Consider the following 21394-nt stretch of genomic DNA (forward strand, 5'->3'; position numbering starts at 1 on the left):
GGCTGCACGAGGAGCCTGCACGGGGGGACTCTGCAGTCGTACCAGGCCCGATGCGAGCGTCGGATTCACCGCCCGCCTTCCACAGCAGGGGATGATGGGTTCCAGTGATTCAATGTTCGTGGACAGAATTGGAAAAATGCAATACAATCTTTCGAACGGATCTCATTTGTGAGCCTTGCTATTTTTGAATGTAATTTAACAAAGATGCGCACGAACCAAACACTCTTTTATAGAGGGTCAAAGTCCCACTAAAACAATATTTAAGACCCCATATATTCAGACACTGTATTCTCTTTTAATTTTAATTTTATATGCAATATTGAATGTACAACAAATGCTCATTTATTCACAATTACAAAAACATCCCCCACAGTAGATACTTGGCTATGCTTAATGCGAAAATGGTTATAATGAGCCCCAAATTTTCGGTTGCCAGTTAAGACTGTTTGGAATAAACCTACAATCACTATTTCTATTGCTTCCAAAATCCGATGCCGTACTTGAGTAGAGAGATGGCTACATTTACGTGGTAGCTTCCAACTTCACCCCCGTTTGGAGCTGTAGGAATACATTGGGAGAGTCCAAATGCTAACAACAACATCTTTGGTCGTTTTGCGTGACTGAGGGTACGCACAAAGACCAGACAGGTACTCGTCTAAGCTCAGGTAAGAACATATCTCAGTATGGAAAGACCTTGTTCCTTTAAGTTGTTTTTGGGAGATGTAAAGTTCGCATAGGTTTCCACTCTACAGGGTTCCTTGTGGAGTCGCCCTTTGCCACTAGGGGGCGGTATCACAACAATATTAGCACCCCACATGAGGACCAAAGACAACATTAGGTGGCGCTGTGAGATGTGCTGTGCCACTGACTCACGACGAGGAAGAAGGTTTATGTTGTCGCACAGGTGGTGAATTTGGGCGTCATCATGATGTTTTTGAAGCCGCAAAGGTATTTCTCAAAAGACTTCATGATTGAAACTTTTCCCTCCAGTTTAAATTCTTTTTAGGGTTTGTGCTAGGTTTTCCTGAGTGGAATGTGTGCGTAACCATTAGGGCTGGGACAAAATATGGTACAACAATACTTTTATGCTGCAAATCAAAGTGTCAAGCGTCGCAGTACTTTCAATACTTGTGTTTGGTGTTTTAATCACACACTCCTTTATTTTCCAGTAACAGTTACACAGCACTTTGCTACATTTTGTGTTGTTGCACTTTTCAATCTTAACTTCAATAAATGCCAAATGGCCTTTGGATTATAAACTTTGGAAACATGACTTTTTTCTTTATACACATTTTATCTGCATAAAATGTTCCATAATGTTCCTTTAAAGTGCATATGACTCATTAGACCATTTTTTGCCAAAACATAGTGAACACAACGGTGTCTAACACTTCCTTATTGGACACTGACAGGAAGTGACATCGTTAGAGGCAAACCATTTTAAACTGTTGCCGTGCCAACCATGTTAAGTCAATGGGAAAAGAGTCAAACTGCTGTGGAACTTTACCTTTATCTACTGTATGTCACTTCCTGTCAGCAGCTTAAACATTCAAATACAAATAAAATGAAAAAATAAAATAAAAATTTCTGCCATCTAAATAAGTTATACAAAGCAACAAATTAGATCAGATAAATATTGACCAGGATGGAAAATCAAATCAATCAATCATGATTTATTTCTATAGCACTTCATAACTGCACCTTGGAAGACACTGAATTTAACCTATTTGAAAGACTCCGTCTGTAAGTCCCATCACCAAAGCTCACTAGCGTAGTGTTTACTTGGCCCGCGGTTGTAAGAGGCCGGCTGCAAACAGTGGATTACCCCCCCCTCCCAAAGGCAGAGGCGGCGGGTTCTTTCGACAGGATATACTGTACTGCGGAGATACTATTGTCAACACCGGGCCTCTGCCAAAGTGCGACACAAACACTGCATTGTGGCAAAGCACTGGCAGGCTGATAAAGGAAGAGCAAAAGAAACACTGCATAGCACACTGGGCCTAACATGGCTCCTAATTGTGTACGTAGAAGTAAGTCGGGTGCCCTTATAATGCATAATAATATATTATATAGAATATATTGGCAGGCGAAAGAACACGAGAGATGCATGGCCACATCGGCACCAAACACAACATAGGTGGTTGTTTTTGTTTGGAAAAAAATCTTTAAAACAACACATTATTATTACTTATTTATTTTTAGAATCAGATTATTGATGGTTATGTCAAGTGACGTTCACAAGACTTTTCAAATGAAAATCAGTAGCGTCCGTGCACGTTTTTAGTTGGCAAACTTGGTTTCTGGTTGCACTCGGTTAGCGTGAGTGTCGCGGCAGCATGGGCACATAACAGTTTGAGCAGTGAGCGGTCCTGCTCATCTGGGAAAATATATTTTTGGACAAGCGACAGAATGCGACTGATGGGATTACTGTGTATTTCATCACTTCTGTCCACTGCAGTCCAAAGGGTGGCTCCGCCAACAGTCACATGGCTTTATTTGCTGTACATTAAGCTTTACAGTGTGTGCTAAAAGCTCCAAAACCACCTCATGCAAACTGAGGATTCTAACTGTGCCGAATAGAGAAGACTACAGCGTGTAAAACACAAGTGGACACGAGTGTTTGTCTGCATCATCTCGGGTTTCTGCAGAACTCCGCTCCACTGACCAGCTGAACTTAGCTGAACTACACTCAAACTCTGTTATTGTAGGTGTGTTTAATACTTGTCAAACCTCACTCTGTGCGCTGTACTCTGGATAAACCATTAAAGCCAACAACAACATTCCAGTGTGTGTTGGCACGGCATACTGCGTTCTGGTGTGGCCTTTTAAAAATCTCGGGACCTGTCGGGAACGTGTGAATCTCTCGCGGGAGCGGGCAGGAGGGTGTTGGTGCTGGGCAGGAGCAGGGTTGAAAATCCATTCCTGTGCAGGTCCCTAATTCGAAACTTCAAAATGCACATGGAAATCGAGCAACGGAAACGCAGCTATGGGAACATGAAGCTTTTAAAAGGCCTGTAATTGACTTGAAACAAAAAGAAAGCTGAATGGCAGAGAGCCGCATATGGTTTGAAGAAGCTTATACAGAATTGTTGAAAGCCTTTGAAAGTCACTTGGAAAGGGCAGGCAAAACCCTGAACTAAACCCAGTACAAAACTAAATGATAGCCTTGTAACACGTCATGTGGTGCACTTTTGAACCTGTGGCCATGTAATAATCTCCGAGCACACACCTGCGAGCGCGGTGTAGAATCTATTATGCATTCTCATGGGCTGCACGTATTGATATTTTTTGAGAAAGCAGGGACTCTAGGCACTACAATCCTCTGCGCTGCTCGGACCATTATTCTCATTGTCGCACTCGGAGAAACTGCCCACACACATTCCACCGAGAGGAAAAAAGAAAAATCTCTGCTCCTGCTGCAAAAACTACTGTCAGACTGAGAGATGTGAGAGAATTGCTATATGATATTAAAAGCCAGCATTTGTAAATGAACATAAGAAAGAGTTTGATTCTGGGCTGAACAAATTAAAAATGTCATAATGTGAGTGGGCTTTCCTTCTGCAAAAGTATTTTATTTTCATAAGAAAGACTTAGGGCTTATCTCACCGGCCTGGAGACTAGTTGAAGACTCGAGTTGCCGTTGGTCACGGAGATGTTTCCAAGATACGGCCATGTAGTATCAGTGAAAACAAACAGGTTCGATTTGAGTGTAGACCTGCATGTGGTCTCCATATGGTCTCCGAGTTGTCTGCGCCAATGGTTCCCAACTTGGGGTCGTGCCTCCCCAGGGGGGCCCAGAGCTTTGCATGGTCAGAGGGTCAGGTCATACATATTTTTTTATTTTTTTTGAGCAAATGATGTGGTTAAAAATGATAAAATATGACTGAGAAAAGACTACAGGTGCATGAAACACTCAAATCGCAGCAATTTTTTAAATGTTTTAATCCATTTTTGGACAGGGGGGCGCGGCCCAACTACAGCACACACAGGGGGGGGGGGATTCAAGGAAAAGAGGTTTGGAACCACTGGTCTATGCAATCTCAAGCAGTTGTGTCGCGAACACTATTTGTTGTCCTCACCCTGTGAGACGCTTCTGTGACCAAGGAGATCTCGAAGAGTCATCTGTTTACAACATTGCCACAGCTGCTTGAGACAGTGTAACCTCTCGGAGACCATGTGGAGTCTCCACTGAAATCGAACCTGTTCGTTTTCGCTGAGACTACCTGGAGACTCGCCTTATAGGAGACGTATCAGAGACATCTCCGTGACTAGCAACAACAATACTGTAGCCTCCAACCAGTGAGATAAGCCCTCTGCATGCACACAATCAGAACAAGTTGTGTGCTTATATTGGTATTGTGGAGTTGTGACTGTAATTCCCTACTCAAAAAGTGCCTTGGTGAACTGCTCCTCCTTTGGCAGCCGGAGTGACTGACAGAAATATCAGCCGATCAAACTTTGATGTACAACGACAGTGTGTCCCCGAGGCCCTGCTGTGTCTCAGCAGCTGCCCCCCATTTTGTTTTCCTTGCCTGGGAAAACCACCAATAACAGCGTATAGCTCAGCAGCTAAACCTTTCTCCACAGCACGGAACTGTTTTCACCATCGTACTCTTTGTTGGTTGTGATCAATGCAATATTGATGTAAAACAGCTGAAACTAAATATCTAGTAGTTTCCATAAGTCCCTTCTTCTTGCTCCCCTTTGCTGCGCAGCTGTTTCAACAAAGAGAGAAAAAAAACACTGCTCTCCCTGTGTGGCTGTAGTGAAGAGAGAGTATTTTTACTCTGCGTGAGAAGATTGAGTTTAGCAAGAGATGGAGAGGTGAGGGAAACATTTCCTGGATTTTCTGAGGGCTGTTACCGCCTGCCAAGAATAGCCACTGGTGAAGATACAAAGATTACTTAAAGATGTGTAAGCCAACATTGTAACATGGTTAAAAGCTGTCTACACCCCCGGTTCTGAATAAAGAATTGTAATTCTCCATTGTAGCAGTGACAGTGTTTTGCAGATACAAACATCACCATTAGTGGATTGAGTATTTAGAGTGGAATTACACGTTTAATTATGTAAGACCAGATAAAATCATTTTGTGGATCTAAAACACTGACTGACCAAAATGAAAACTCAAGAGGGCGCACTGGCTAGATAACGTCTGATACATTGGGTCTTTCGAATATCGAGCCGGAGAAAGTCAAGACACTATTATCCACAAAAAGCATCTCCCTGACAGATATTGTATTCCAAAGACGAAATCCAACTTGAACCCGCAGAGACTGGAGTAATTGTTTGAAGAGAGCAGTGAAGTAATTAGAATGGTGGGCCAGCCTTTCCCCTGGAGTCGGCTCAGACACAGTTGTACACCGCGTCAGAATATCAATTTAAATGAGTTCACAAAGAAACGACTTTGCCGCAATTTATCGTAAACTACGGTGTGTTTGTTACTGCGAAGTTTGTTAATGTGAAGAAAATACATCTCCTAATATGGCCCAGAAACATCAAAATTTGAGAGGTTTAATTATGGACCTTAAATTCAGACTTTACTGATGCTTTATTCACACCAGAAGAGGAAGAACACGTAGGGGCCCGATCGTCCGCCTGGTGCAACAATAGCGTTGCTTAAGTATCTTGTGTACAACCACTCATCCACTCACACTCTCATTCATTCACCGATGTACGCAGACACAGGAGGCAAGGTGGGTGAAGTGTCTTGTCCAAGGACACGACAACAGTGTGCACTTGCAGGAGCCGACGTCCCGATCATGAGATGACCCGCTCTTCCATCTACGCCATCGTCGCCTCGGTGTGCTAGTGCTTTCGTCTCCTGGAGATAAGGTGAGTCTCCATATAGTGAAAACGAACAGGTTCGATTTCAGTGTAGACCTGCATGTGGTCTCTGCATGGTCTCCGAGGGATCTAGGCCAGTGGTTCCCAACCTGGGGTCGGGCCTCCCAAGGGGGGGCACCTTTGATTGCAGAGAGGAGTTTTGCATGGTCAGAGGGTCAGGTCATTACGTGGAAAAAATCATCAAATATGATTGAGAGAAGACTACAGGTGCATGAAACACAAACATTTCAGTTTATTTGTTTGAAATACTTATTAGAAATTATTTTCATGTTTTAATACATTTTTGGACAGGGGAGCGCGGACCAACACTAGCACACACAGGGGGGGCTTCAAGGAAAAGAGGTTTGGAACCACTGGTCAAGCAGTTGTGTCGCGAACACTATTTGTTGTCCTAGCTTTGTGAGACGTTTCTGGGACGTCCCTGCAATGTCTACAAGACCTGTTGGATACCAAGGAGATCTCAAAGAGTCATGGAGTCAAATGCAGTCTCACAGGTTGAGGACAACAAATGGTGTTTGCAACGTTGCCACAGCTGCTTGAGACCGTGTAACCTCTCGGAGACCATGAGGAGTCTCCGCTGAAATCGAACCTGCCATCTCCGTGACAAGCGACAACTCTACTGTAGTCTCCAACCAGTCTCCAGGCCGGTGATAGGCCCTCTGTATGCGCAGAATCAGTAAAAGTTGTGGAGACGTCTACACAATGTCTCTGCAACTCTCTCCGGTGAGATAGGCCCTGAGAACGTTTTACTGAAACCACATTCAAAAGCCTTCACATTTAGAGCAAAAATGCGTTTCAGAAATGGGTAAGATGGCAAGTTTTACAAGATGACCTGCTATACCGTCTGCACCATTGTCTCCTCGGTGTGCTAGTGCTTTCGCCGGTAGTCTGAGGACGTGGATTATGATTGAGAGAGAGAAAAAATTAGATAGAGAGCTTGCATAGAGTGTGGGGCAAACTCCATGTCGCAGAAACGTGGTCAAAACACCAGCACACATTTTGGGCACTCTCACTGTGTCTAGTTTCATGTTTACTTAGGAGTTAGGGTTAGAGTTGAGAGTTAGAGAGCTGAGTTCATTCACAAGCTCTCGCCCCAAAAGCTGCAGCATCAGCCACGCAACAACAATCAGCTGTTCGCCAAACTCATTCCCATGACAACGGGAATCAAGCGATCGGAGCCCTGTCATGTACGCACGTGCGCACTTCTCGTGGTTAACTACAGCGAGGCTGATGTGCGAGGCTGAGGACAAACGCACTTAACTTGTCACACGGCTGACACTACAGGATCTTTTTTATTTTCTTCTTTCTTTCTGGATGGAATTTGTGCATAACCATGGAGACAGCTCCATCAGCAGTGAAAACCAACCAGAAACCTTAAAAAGAAATAGCTTCCTAGAGGCCACTAAGATGGAAAGCAAAGGTGCATACTATCCACCCATACAGCCGCTGGGTCACTGAAAGGTCAAATATGCATTGATCAACTTTTTTTTTTCTGCATTAAAGGTTCCATAATGCACTTCTAAGTTCAGCCCAAGGTTGGCCATGTTCACATCACGCCTGCTCCGGTCCAGTCCCAGAGCCGCTTTATAGAACAGCTCAACGTGCTGCGGTGGGACTCACCGCTCTCGGGTCGACTAAACCAGAGCCAGTGTGAAAGCGCCCAAAGTCTTCCCGTTTAAAATACCTAGTCAGTGAGAAAAAATTCTATTGCTTCTATTGTAAGTAAATGCACAATGGATCATGTCAATAACATGCTAACAGATACGAGGTTTGGAAGTGAAGGCAATTTACACACTGAAATGAAAGTGGAGACCATTGTTCCATTTTCATTGGTTTAGCGGGAACATTCTCCTGGAAAACCATCCTATCACTATTGCTGTGTGTTGACGGCGGTATTATACGGTTGTCCTGGCCATTCTGTGTGTGCGCAGATTACATTGTCACCGTCAGGGGACTTAGAATAATTCCGTTAAGCTTTCCTAAGTTATTAAACTGCCCTCAGGCTCGGGTATTGTATTTCAGAGCTGTCAGCCGCCGGTGCTCTCCCTGGACCCTCATTAAATATGTAGCTGGTCTTATCAGCGGCTCCCTCATCTGTGATTTGATGCAGCAATATCAGCGACGTAACCACCGTCCGCGTACATTAGCATGGCTGAGCGTAAACGTGGATGTTTATGGTGTTTAATATGATTGTGTGCGCGTATTTCATGGAGGAAGACCACACATCCATGTGAGCGAGTGCAGCGTCCTCCATGTTCATGTCAGTGCTTGGGGAGGATGTGGGTAAAGCCAGACGCTAATCATTGATGCTATGGCTAAAACACGCGGAGATGTACATTGTTACTGCACATTTATTCACAAATTACAATTACTTGAGTTCTAGGGTCTTGTGTGCTTCCAGACATCAGAAATGCATAAATATAGGATGGGTACTTGGAGTATAGGGGTGTCACATTTGATTGTTTGTCAAAGTTGTTAGTTGTCATTGTAAAGCTTTCCATTTTCTATGTTTTTATGAGTTTTTTTTTCCAGCTTTCTTGCCAAAATGATTGAATGCAGTACAAGATAATAGTAAACTAGAATGTGTTTCGTTTCAATTCGCTGATCCAGGTTTTTGTCATTACAATATTTATTCATTCATGACAATAGCACCTGATACCACGAGACTTTCCACCAGATAATACACTTACATTACTGTGTGTCCTTCAGGGATGTAGCGAGTTACTCAACCACCGATTCGATTCAATTTTTCTTTTTCTTCAGAAAATGAATATGACTCATTTTTGTTTTTGTTTTATTTTTTAACATCTGCATTTTTGTCCTTGTAATAACTGTAACTGTCTCTGTAAGAGAACTGTTCTAATCATTTTGACTGTTTTTGTTTGTTTTTTTGAAGCTGCCCTGGGTGAGCTATGTCTTTATGATTTTTGTCCTGCCCTCCCTCTCCTCACCTGGCTTCCCCCCCTCACCCACGCTCCCCACTCCTCCTGCAAACGCTGATGATAGATTCAATAAGATACGAAAAACTCATTAATCTTGTGTGCAACACACTTTTATCAGCAGAACTAAGATATGTAGCAAAGCAGTTTTTGTCTCCCGCTGCAGCTTTTGTAATCATAAAGAGGAAAAAGACATGACAGCTCCCTGTAGATATTGGATTATGAGATGATTATTTGACAAACGGACATTGGATGGGGATTTCAGCAGAATCAGAGCAGGTCAGATGTTTGTCAGTTTACGATCTTTGGTAAACTTCTGTCATAATGTTAAACTCTGCGTTAGCCGCTGACTGTCGCTGCGTCTGCTGCTTCGATGCCTCGCATGTGTTGTGGGTGTGGCGTGTGTTGGGGGTGTGGCGTGTGTTGGGGGTGTGGCATGTGTTGTGGGTGAGGCATGTGTTGTGGGTGTGGCGTGTGTTGGGGGTGTGGCGTGTGTTGGGGGTGTGGCATGTGTTGTGGGTGAGGCATGTGTTGGGGGTGTGGCATGTGTTGTGGGTGAGGCATGTGTTGTGGGTGAGGCATGTGTTGGGGGTGAGGCATGTGTTGGGGGTGAGGCATGTGTTGTGGGGTGAGGCGTGTGTTGTGGGGTGAGGCATGTGTTGGGGTGAGGCATGTGTTGGGGTGAGGCATGTGTTGGGGTGAGGCGTGTGTCGGGGTGAGGCATGTGTTGGGGGTGAGGCATGTGTTGTGGGTGAGGCATGTGTTGTGGGGTTGAGGCATGTGTTGGGGGTGAGGCATGTGTTGGGGTGAGGCATGTGTTGGAGGTGAGGCGTGTGTTGGGGTGAGGCATGTGTTGGGGTGAGGCATGTGTTGGGGGTGAGGCATGTGTGGGGGTGAGGCATATGTTGTGGGTGAGGCATGTGTTGGGGGTGAGGCATGTGTGGGGGTGAGGCATATGTTGTGGGTGAGGCGTGTGTCGGGGTGAGGCGTGTGTTGGGGGTGAGGCATGTGTTGTGGGTGAGGCATGTGTTGTGGGGTGAGGCATGTATTGGGGTTGAGGCTTGTGTTGGGGGTGAGGCATGTATTGGGGTTGAGGCGTGTGTTGTGGGGTGAGGCATGTGTTGGGGTGAGGCGTGTGTTGTGGGTGAGGCATGTGTTGTGGGTGAGGCGTGTGTTGGGGGTGTGGCATGTGTTGTGGGTGAGGCATGTGTTGTGGGTGAGGCGTGTGTTGGGGTGAGGCGTGTGTCGGGGTGAGGCATGTGTTGGGGGTGAGGCATGTGTTGTGGGTGAGGCGTGTGTTGGGGGTGAGGCATGTGTTGGGGTGAGGCATGTGTTGGGGGTGAGGCATGTGTTGGGGTGAGGCATGTGTTGTGGGTGAGGCATGTGTTGTGGGTGAGGCATGTGTTGGGGGTGAGGCATGTGTTGGGGTGAGGCGTGTGTCGGGGTGAGGCATGTGTTGGGGGTGAGGCATGTGTTGTGGGTGAGGCATGTGTTGTGGGTGAGGCATGTGTTGTGGGTGAGGCATGTGTTGTGGGTGAGGCATGTGTTGGGGGTGTGGCATGTGTTGTGGGTGAGGCATGTGTTGGGGGTGTGGCATGTGTTGTGGGTGAGGCATGTGTTGTGGGTGAGGCATGTGTTGGGGGTGAGGCATGTGTTGGGGTGAGGCGTGTGTCGGGGTGAGGCATGTGTTGGGGGTGAGGCATGTGTTGTGGGTGAGGCGTGTGTTGGGGGTGAGGCATGTGTTGGGGTGAGGCATGTGTTGGAGGTGAGGCATGTGTTGTGGGTGAGGCATGTGTTGGGGTGAGGCATGTGTTGGGGGTGAGGCATGTGTTGTGGGTGAGGCATGTGTTGTGGGTGAGGCATGTGTTGGAGGTGAGGCATGTGTTGTGGGTGAGGCATGTGTTGGAGTGAGGCATGTGTTGGGGGTGAGGCATGTGTGGGGGTGAGGCATATGTTGTGGGTGAGGCATGTGTTGGGGTGAGGCATGTGTTGTGGGTGAGGCATGTGTTGTGGGGTGAGGCATGTATTGGGGTTGAGGCTTGTGTTGTGGGGTGAGGCATGTATTGGGGTTGAGGCTTGTGTTGTGGGGTGAGGCATGTGTTGGGGTGAGGCATGTGTTGGGGGTGAGGCATGTGTTGGGGGTGAGGCATATGTTGTGGGTGAGGCATGTGTTGGGGTGAGGCATGTGTTGTGGGTGAGGCATGTGTTGGGGGTGAGGCATGTGTTGGGGGTGAGGCGTCAATTATTTCATATTTTACATCGATTCACATGTTAAACAGTTTAAAGCGATTTGAAATAGATTTTTTGATGAATCATTACATCAGTGTCCTTGTAAGGAAATTGATTTGCAGTGATAGGAAAACATTCAACCAGTATTTGGATGTTCAAACTCTAAAAAGGCTACTCGACCATTCATACATTTCCAAGGAAATCGAATCATTATACAATAATTCTGTTACTTCAGCAACAGCGTTTTCATAAACTCGAACGGAAACATAGACCTTCAGCAGTGGCCAGTAATCATTCAGTGACCCAATCACAGCCTCTATCTCAGCCTTAGCTAAAGCTGACAGTTAATTTGTTTGGCGATATGAAATGCATCTTCATGCTGTAAAACTGATTCAGCAGTTTGAATTCTAAAGGTTTTCAAATGAGGTGCCGGATATATAGAAAGTAATGTAAATGCTTAATGAAAGAGCGTGAGTTTGTAGCGTGAGGTCATGAGGAGAGGCTGCAAAGGAGAAGGAGCACATTCAGCGCTCTTGGCAACAGCCGGTGAACGCCACAGGTACGGCCACACATGTAATTAAAAGAAAAAGATGGAAGGCATTCCACAAGTGGAATAATTGAAAAATGAGCTCCCGAAAAGGAGGAGCAGGTCTGATGAACATGCATTGAACACATAAGTCTGTGTTTCTAAATGTTTTGCAAATTTGTGAGATTGCTCTTGGAAACCTCTGCCCAAAATGCTAAATGGTCACGCTCATATTGTGCTTTACATCAAGGAGCCGCTCAGCCACTCAGACTCTCATCCACACACCAGCGTCTTGCCCAAGGACACGACAGCATCACCCGCGGGATTCCAGCAGCCGAGCGTCCGCTTACAAGACGACCCCATATCCTGTGAGCAGTGTTTTCCAGACACTTGCTTCCTTGACCTCTGCTCGTTTGAAATTCTTTCAGAGAAAATAAAAGTGGTCCTCGAACAGGTGGCCGTACAAATCAATTTTCAATTAGAGCTCCCGAAATCCAGCAGACAGATCCAATATTCTTCCACGCAGGCTTAATAAAGAAGGATTTGGGATGCTCATGTCGATCAAAACAAGAATTTATTGAGTTGTAGCATGGAGACTTTCTGATGTTATATATTCAAATACTGACTCCAGTGTGCACATCTACTACTAATTACTCACAGTGATTAATCAAACTACTTTAATATAACTGTCAAGAGATTACTACATCCTGAAGAAGTCCATGTTGGCAGTGTTTTTCAATTAAAGACCATATCACAATGAAGTCTTTTTATTTTGTTTCTGTAGTTGCTTCTACATTGATTGTTTATTTGTTAAACATGACAGTTACTTAAATACTGTATGTTTGGAGTCTACAAGAATCCATTTTCAAAGAGTAGCACAAGTTTAGCTACACCTGTCCAGCACACTTGCCCACGCAGCTTCTGCTATCGCTGAAGGGCTTATCTCACTGGAGACTAGTTGGAGACTCGAGTTGCCGCTGGTCACAGAGATGACTCCGGGACGTCCCCTTTAGACAAGGCGAGTCACCAGGTAGTTTTGGTGAAAACAAACAGGTTCGATTTCAGCGGAGACTGCACGGAGACTTAAAGGGACTATACAGAGTTTAAAGATGTTAAAACTAAGTATTTTCCTCCCCCACATGTTCCAGCCATGTCCTAATGTGTAGAATGAGCCCAGACCTGTTCACCACAACTGCCTCTAAAATCCTGCACTGTCACTCAAAAAATTGTTACTTCAGGTCCAAAGTGCCGTCATGCACGAGCTTAAAGGTGCACTATGCAACTTTTTAGGTGAAAAAAAAATCTTAATATTTGGGTGCATTTTACCTTTTAATTACTTGGTTGCGTTGTGGGTGCAGCATGGCACCTTTGCTTTCCCTCACAGTGGCCTCTATGACGCTCCAGGATCAACAGTTTTTAGGGGTTCATACCAGAAACGGGCCAGAAACCCCAAAACAATTGATTCTGGAGCACGATAAAGGCAACTGTGAGGGAGAGCAAAGGTACTGTGCTGCACCCACAACGCCACCAAGTCACTAAAAGGTCAAATACATCCATCCATCCATCCATCCATTTTCTTCCGCTTTATCCGGGGCCGGGTCGCGGGGGCAGCAGTCTCAGCAGAGATGCCCAAACTTCCCGATCCACACACACCTCCTCCAGCTGTTCTGGGGGGACCCCGAGGCGACACCAGGCCAGCTCGGAGACATAGTCCCACCACCGTGTCCTGGGTCTTCCACGAGGCCTTGTCCCACTAGGACATGCCTGGAACACCTCCCGCGGGAGGCGACCAGGAGGCATCCGAAACAGATGCCCGAGCCACCTCAGCTCAAATACACACAAATATTAAGATTTTTTTTTCCGCATAAAAAGTTACATAGTGCAGCTTTAATATAGAGACTGCAGTTACGCGTATGAATTGAGGTGGCAGTAGTGAGCAAAAAATGACCAACTTGCATCTAGTCTCTTTAAGTCTCCATGTGGTTGAAAAAGTCTCCATGTGGTCCATGTGAGAGGTCTTCACATGGTCTCCGAGAGGTCTATGAGAGGTCTACGCAGTCTCAAGCAGTTGTGTCGCGAATACTATGACCACCACCATGCATTCACATTCATCCTGGCCTATTGTATATGTTTTTAGTGGTAGGGGAAACCGGAGGAAACTTACACAGACACGGGGAGAACATGCAAACTCCACACAGAAAGGCCCCATCCAGATGGGAATCGAACCTGGGACCTTCTAGCTGTGAAGCATGAGCACTAACCGCTGTGCCATAGTCTCCAACTAGTCTCCAGACCGGTACCTGACCGGTACCTGACCGGTAGTCACGGCAGTGTTCACAACTCTCTGCAGTTATAATAACGGTTAGCATCTCCCCATGCACTGCAACACAAAGCCATGTATTGAAAATTGATTGGATGCATCTCTTTCAAGCTATCAGCATAGGCCTAATATGCACATCCATGCCCGTGCCCAAGGAGAATGTTCCTTGAGACTACACTCTATGCAAATGTGTGAGCATGTGTAATAAACTATGCAGAGATTTCTTTTCCATCACCTATTTTTGCACATAAGAACGGCATAGTCTTTGGCGTAAATGAAAAAACTAAATACTGCACACAGTTGCCATTGAGCGCTTTTCCTTTCATTCTCTCAAGGCTACAGTTAAGGTAAGAAAGCCACAATATTGTATATTGAATAGTTGATTAAAAGTTTCACCAAAGCGAGAGAAGCGCGATGGATCGTGAATGGCTCAAATAGTATTTTATTCTATCAACAAATCGGCAAAACCTTGCTCCAACTGTCTGCTCCTATAGAGGTTTTGAAGTCAGAAGTCTTCAGAAAGGCCACTCACACTGACCAATACCTCTTGTTGGATTCCAATTGTCCTCTCCAGCAGTAGAACGCTCCGACACAAACTGCTGCCTGTACAAGTGCAGGCGGAAAGGCGAAAGAAGAAGAACAGAGCCCCCCCAGTCTGCGGCTATCCCAAATGGTCCTTTGCCAAATCTCAAAGGACAACAAGTGAAGAACCGGACAGACAGGCTACAGAGCCAAGAAGGAAAAGAGAGTCTTTGTCCTATGTAGCTGCCGTTTCTGAAAAGCTTCAGAGGATCAGAATCACCTGGCTGGAGGATTCACCTATTGCACATGTTTTTAGTGGTAGGGGAAACCGGAGTACCGGGAGGAAACCTACACAGACACGGGGAGAACTCTCCACATAGAAAGAGCCCGTCCTGGTGGGAATCGAACCCGGGACCTTCTAGCTGTGAAGCGGAGGCGCTGACCTCTGCGCTAACATGCTGTCCTCATGAAACAGAGGCTGTTTTAAAAAATCTATTTCAAAATGTTTTTGTTTGTTTAAAGTGATAGTCTGTAAGTTTGCAAAGTGAGAAGAATGAAATTTGAAAGTAATCAATCAAATTCCTCCCCTCTTTAACCAGAAAGTTTGTAAAATGAGCAGGAACAGAATGTGAATGATCAAGCTCCTCTCTCTCCCTCCTGATTGGTCCTGACAAGGCTGGGTCACAGGAAAAGCTTGTCTCATTGGTCAACGGTGAAAGATACTTGACTCTGATTAGTTGCTAAAATCCAGGAAGGGGGGAACTTCCAGAAATGAATATATACTGTATACTGTATATTATTATTTACTTTACATCAAAATGCAAGACCAGTTGGTCTTAGCATCAACATTACAACATTTACACTTCCAGACTATCACTTTAAACAAACAAAAACATTTTGAAATAGATTTTTTAAAACAGCCTCTTGCTTTCATTACTGTTGCACACTTTTGACATTTTCTCAGTAGCCTTCACAATGCAGTCACCTACAATGGTTTTGACTTCACAGCCTGTTAAACCATTTCAGGGACGACCTCGTGAAGCTCATTGAGAAAAGGCCAAGAGCAAAGTGAGCCAATTTTGAAGAATTTATGAAATATAAAAGATCATTTAATTCAGTTCATTCATAGTTTAACGCTTTCAATGAGAATCGTACAATGGAATGGAAGCTTATTCATACAGCGCACAATGTAAATTGCCAGCCACAGACAGCAAAGGTTTTTTTATCACTATTTTCTGCAATGAAGAAAAGTGCAAAGAGCATTGTACTGGAGAAACGAAACAACAGCTGCATAAGACGCTCTACCAACACCACAGAGAAACCTCTAGCGTCTCTCAGTCTGCAGTCCATCTCCATCTGGAATTCTTTATTCTTAAGTCTAGCTGCCACACTTCTTAGACCAGGGGTGCCCAAACTTTTTGTCTCCGAGGGCCAAAATTAAAAAGTGCCTGTGAGTCGCCGGCCAAACACGGCGATGTCAAGCACGAAAAACACATAACTGCAAATTATAAAGTTCCTTTTTTTATTTCCTTTTTTCCCGATAGCCTACATTTGCATTTGATTCTATCTATGCAAATAACATGCTATATTAAAACAAATGGTAACTATGGCAAAAGCCTAATTTTAGCAAAACCAAATCAACAATTGCAGCAATTTAGTGCAAAAAAAACCCACCTGTATCTACAGCACCTACAGTAACTTTACCCCATTCGTTAACTCAAAGCAAATGCCACATTAGATTATTTTGAAAGTGTTTGAAAGTTCAGCATCAATTCTTTTATAAGTCAATTTTTAACATACACTGTTGTCGATGTCAACAACCTTTGCAATAAAAGTTGAAAAACTGTGAAAGTTGATGCTACAACGCTCTGTAATTGATAAACACCAAGACACCACAACAGTGTTTCCTTAACTTTGCGAAAGGAGTGAAACAGCGCCCCTAATTTGACGCTGGTGGTCAAAAAGTGTACTGCATCCATATTTACCAATGAGAATGAATGGAAGAGAGTAAGTATTAACCACACGCAGCGCAAATTTGGCCCACGGGCCCCACTTTGGGCACCCCTGTTCTTAGACGAATCGTCCTATGACTCAAGAACCCTTGTCTAAGATGTCTGCTCGTACGTCTATCATTGTTGCTTACGTCAAAGAAACCTATTCCGGCCCAAACAGGAGATTACAAACCGGTGTGAAAGGCCTTGGGAGGAAATCTCTTTTGAAGATGAATAAATCGTGGGATTACCCAAAGATGATGAGAGGCGTTTTTTTATTTTTTTGCCATGACACATTCACATACAGCGTAAAGCCCACAAACTGCACAGTGATCAACATTCAGCGCGTCTCTTTGTGACAGATTTTTTCGACGGCGAAAGCGTGAGTGCGCAGTGCGGCCTCACCTCTGCGCAGGGGCGTAATGATAATGACAAACAGTGTGATGACACAGATGGAAGAGGGGGGGAGGAGGTGGAGGCGAGAGGGGGTGGAGATGGGGCCGCAGTGATGAGCCCGTATATACCTCAAGCGGCGCAGCCTTGGCCCGGCAGGTGTTCTTGGCGGTTTCGTCGGACGCCGCTGGGATCTGTGGGAGGATGGAGAGAGAGGAGAGATTGTTTAGTCATTTCACACAGTTCGGTTTCCGCGCGAAAGCCACCGCTGACCCTGCTGCAGCTGCCCCCAAACGCATCGACAACAAAAAAAACGAGGAGGACGAGGAGGAGGAGGGGAACGCAGATGGAAAATCGTGCTCAAGGAACTGTGGCGTTGCTTGACAAAATAGAAAAAACCTTGGCCAGGCATGAAAAATACAGTTGACACGCTCGAAAAAATTCCACTCATTTCAAACCAAGATCTTGTGCTGATGATGGGAGAGTGTGACAAAGCCTTCTCAATACAGGCTGTATGTATCCAACGGAATGCTTTTAACACGAAGACAAGACATCGCTGATCCTTAACCCCTTACCCCCCCCACCTGAACCGAGCACATTTTCTCCAGTTTGGCTTTACCCCTGTCCAAAAGCTTCTGGAAAAAAGCTGTGAAAAAGCAACTAAACTGAGACGAAAACATTGACAAAAAAGAGACAAAAAATTGATGAAAAAGTGGCAAAAATGTCACAAAAATGTCACAAGAAATTGACAAAAATGTAAAAAAAAAATGATAAAAATGTGCCAAAAAATTACAAAAATGTGACAAAATGTGACAAAAATTTGATTGAAAATGGACAAAAAAATTACAAAAATGTGACAAAAAATGACAAAAATGTGACAAAAAATTGACAAAAAAGCTTCTGGAAAAAAGTTGTGAAAAAGCAACAGAACTGAGACGAAAACAATGATGGAAATGTGAGAAAACATTGACAAAAAAAGAGACGAAAGATTGATGAATAAGTGGCAAAAATGTCACAAAAATGTCACAAGAAATTGACAAAAATGTGGGAAAAAAAGTGATAAAAATGTGACAAAAATGTGACAAAAAATTGATAAAAAATTGACCAAAAAAATGACAAAAATTGACCAAAAATTACAAAAAAAATGGACAAAGATGTGACAAAATTGTTATAAAAAATAGACAAAAAAATGACAAAAAATGACAAAATGTGACAAAAAAATGACAAAAAATGACAAAAAAATGACCAAAAAAATGACCAAAAAATTGACAACATTTTTATAAAAAAATGACAAAAAAATTACAAAAATGTGACAAAAAATTGACAAAAAATGACAAAAAAATTACAAAAATGTGACAAAAAATTAACAAAAAATGACAAAATGTGATTAAAAAAAAAATTGACGAAGAAATGACAAAAAAGTTACAAAAATGAGTTGAATACCCAACAACAAAATGATGGGGAAAAAAATCTGATGACGTGAGGAAAAAGATCCTCTCGGTTCAGGCGGGAGTTAAGAGGTTAATGGGAAAAGAGGCATCAAAACTCTTTTTTGCGATGCTAGTCCAGTTTCAATATCAGAACCCTAACTTTTTTCCGATACCATACTGGTGTCGTTTAACCTCTTAACTCCCACCTGAACCGAGAGCATTTTCTCCAGTTCAGCTTTACCCAAATCCTGTAGGCCAGTGTAACGCCTCATTTGAAAGCTAAGATCTACAAAACTCATCTGAATGGATCTTTTTCCTCACGTCATCAGATTTTTTTTCCCATAATTTTTTGGGGGGTTTTCAACTCATTTTAGTAACTTTTTGGTACATTTTTTGTCAAATTGTTTGTCAAATTTGTGTTAATTTTTTGTCAAATTTTTGTCCATTTTTTGTCAATTTTTTATCACATTTTTGTCACATTTTTGTTTTCTTTTTTTTGTCAATTATTTTGCACATTTTTTGTCAGTTTTTTGTCTAAGTTTTCTCACTTTTTTGTCACATCTTCATCATCATCGTCGCTATTTCCTCACCTTTTTTCGAGAAGCTTTTGGATTGGGGGTAAAGCCAAACTGGAGAAAATGTGCTCGGTTCAGGTGGGAGTAAAGGAGTTAACGGTGCCCAGCCCTTGCCATCAGAGAGGAAGAAATCCATTGATAAAATAACCTGGTCATTCAGGATGTTCAGGTTTCATTCTTTGGGCCCGTCGTGTTGCTGAACCTAGACCTGACCAACTGCACTGACCCCCCAACCAGAACATCCAGGTGGCAGTGTATAAAGTCCTTTCCATAAACACCAAACAGCAGGTTCCTCCTGACGAGAGCAGTGTGCAGTACAAGAAACATTGTATCGAATTATAACTAAACTGTTTTGTAATAAAATACCTAAATGCTGGTATTTAAAGGGGGGGTATTATGCAAAATCGACTTCTTCAAGCTTTACATCATGTTGTCACTCCCTCATTAAAAACATGCCTGAAGTGTTGCCTTGGCACATTCACATATTTTTGAGTAATCTGTAAAAACTCTGATGGCGGCCATTTTAGGGATAGCTTTGCCTGAGTCCTCCTAGGAACGCCCCCACCTCCTGGAGACGCCTCCGAGCTTTCGTCACCATCCGAGTAACCAACCACTGCTCCTCAGCAGAACCCCCTCCCCACTGATGCCACAGACAGCGTGTGGAGGGGGCGTGTCTGAAAGGGTCAGAGGTTCTTAAAGAGACAGAGGCCTATTTCAAGACATTCACTACAGCCATTTTGAAAGAGCAATTTTATACAAGGCAGTTATTCTAATTTACTGCATTTACAGACCAACAGAAGGTTTGGTCATCATTGTAGTGTGATATAGACTGGTGCTATGTGATTGAAAGCATAATACCCCCCTCTTTAATATATATTGTGTAGTTGAATTTGGATTACAAGGACATATGCCAAACTTAGAAGTATTGCTTTTGGCTGTCTTTTAGAATCTGAAATAATGACTCTTTAAAGAAAAGACAGTAAGAAGTGAGAGACTGGGTTTGTCAGAATTTTGAATTAGCACGGAGCGCCCTCTGCAGGCAGCAATGGGAACACACACAAGTTATAAAACTGTGAGAAACACTTTTGAGAGCAGCAGGAGTCCTGTGATAGCACTGGTTCCTATTCTCTCTGTTATACAATGCACTCCAAAACAGATTGACAGGCTTCAGTAGAAGAAGAAATGACCAAAGTGGACAAGATTAAACTGTTGAATGAAGCAAACATTCTACTCCAAGTTAAACGTTTGAACATGGTTAAAAACTCAAAAACAAAGGGAGTTAACACATTGATAAAGGTAACAGTAATAATCAAGCGGGGGAAAAAAATTATGATGGGATGTACTTTTTCTGAATCCCAAAAATATAATCAACAGATGCTTCGAAATGACCGAACTCTCATACCACAATACAAGGCTATTCATTTGAATGTCATGTTTGGGATAAAAGCTGCTCAATTCTGCAGATTTCACACATATTTCATTAGCCCAATATGGCTTCATTCCAACTTTCTTCCATATGTTGCGCTGGGATATATGCACAGCGTGTATTAACTGTGGCATATTTCAAAACCTTTCTCTCAAACCAAAAATCACTGCGGCGCCGGCACTGGCACTCGCTGTGCTCGACTTTTCTCGGCAGAATTAATGTTGCTTACCGCTGGAGCACATCCATATTTTTTTTTTTTTCCCTCACATATTCTCCAGATTTTTATGTTGCGGCCGTGTGGTGTTTACAGCCATAATAAATGGTGTTGTGAAAAACAACACCAGCAGAAACATAGCCAGCAGGTTTCTATATCACACATCGGCGCACTGTTATTAACTTTAATCCAGAGCTTTGAGTATAAATGCCCGGAGGGCGGGTATCTAATATCCCGTAATGTTTCACAAATCGCTGTTTTTACGATGCCTTTTTGATGTCCGTTCATACATGACCCGCATATGGTTGGAACAACACTGGCAGTACCATCATGGACTTCACCAAAATCAAACTGCGGGCTGCTTAGAATAAGATGCACGGTAAAAAAAAAAAGCAGATGGAAATCAGGCAGGGATTAGATATTAAACAATCCCTCTGAAAAATCCTGCAAAATAGTCTTAAATCCAACACTGGAAAGTTTGGAGTCTGTAGGAGCTGCTGATTATCACATTTATAAAGGGAGAGAAAAATACAAACCTCCATGGCGCTGTGTGAAAAAGTAAATGCCCCTCTGTGATTAGCTGTGAATAACCAATTTTGTGGAAAAGCTGAGTTCAGTTTCTCTGGTCACTCCCAAGTCTGATTACCTCCATGTTGAATCAAGAAAATATCACATTTAGACCGGAAAAACAAAGAAGGCTACAAAATCTCATAAGAAAACCTATAACGCCATGAAATGACCTCATCCAGGAGGTCACCGAAGAATCCAGAAGGACGTCTGAAGATCTGCAGCTTCACTGGGCTCAGTCAAAGTCTTTAACTATGAGATAAACACTGAGCAAAAATTGGCATCCGTGGAGAGTTCTGAGGCGAAAACCACTGCTGACAAATAAGAACGCAACAGCTCTTGCCAAAAAACATCTGGATGGTTCCCAAGACTTTTAGAGAAATGATCTGTGGACTGACAAGACCAAAGTTGAACT

At 43.7% G+C, this 21394-nt stretch overlaps 1 protein-coding gene across 1 annotated transcript in view; it reads right to left on the reverse strand.

Moving 5' to 3' along the window:
• Positions 1 to 21394, reverse strand: part of LOC306967020 (semaphorin-7A) — a 140053-nt gene that overhangs the window by 88331 nt on the left and 30328 nt on the right. The window contains exon 3 of the mRNA XM_079561902.1: positions 16899 to 16961. Coding sequence (XP_079418028.1) covers positions 16899 to 16961 — 63 coding nt within the window. The remainder of the gene's footprint in view (positions 1 to 16898; positions 16962 to 21394) is intronic.

The sequence above is a fragment of the Gobius niger genome, assembly GCF_951799975.1.
Source record: "Gobius niger genome assembly, chromosome: 8".
Classification (NCBI taxonomy): domain Eukaryota; kingdom Metazoa; phylum Chordata; class Actinopteri; order Gobiiformes; family Gobiidae; genus Gobius; species Gobius niger.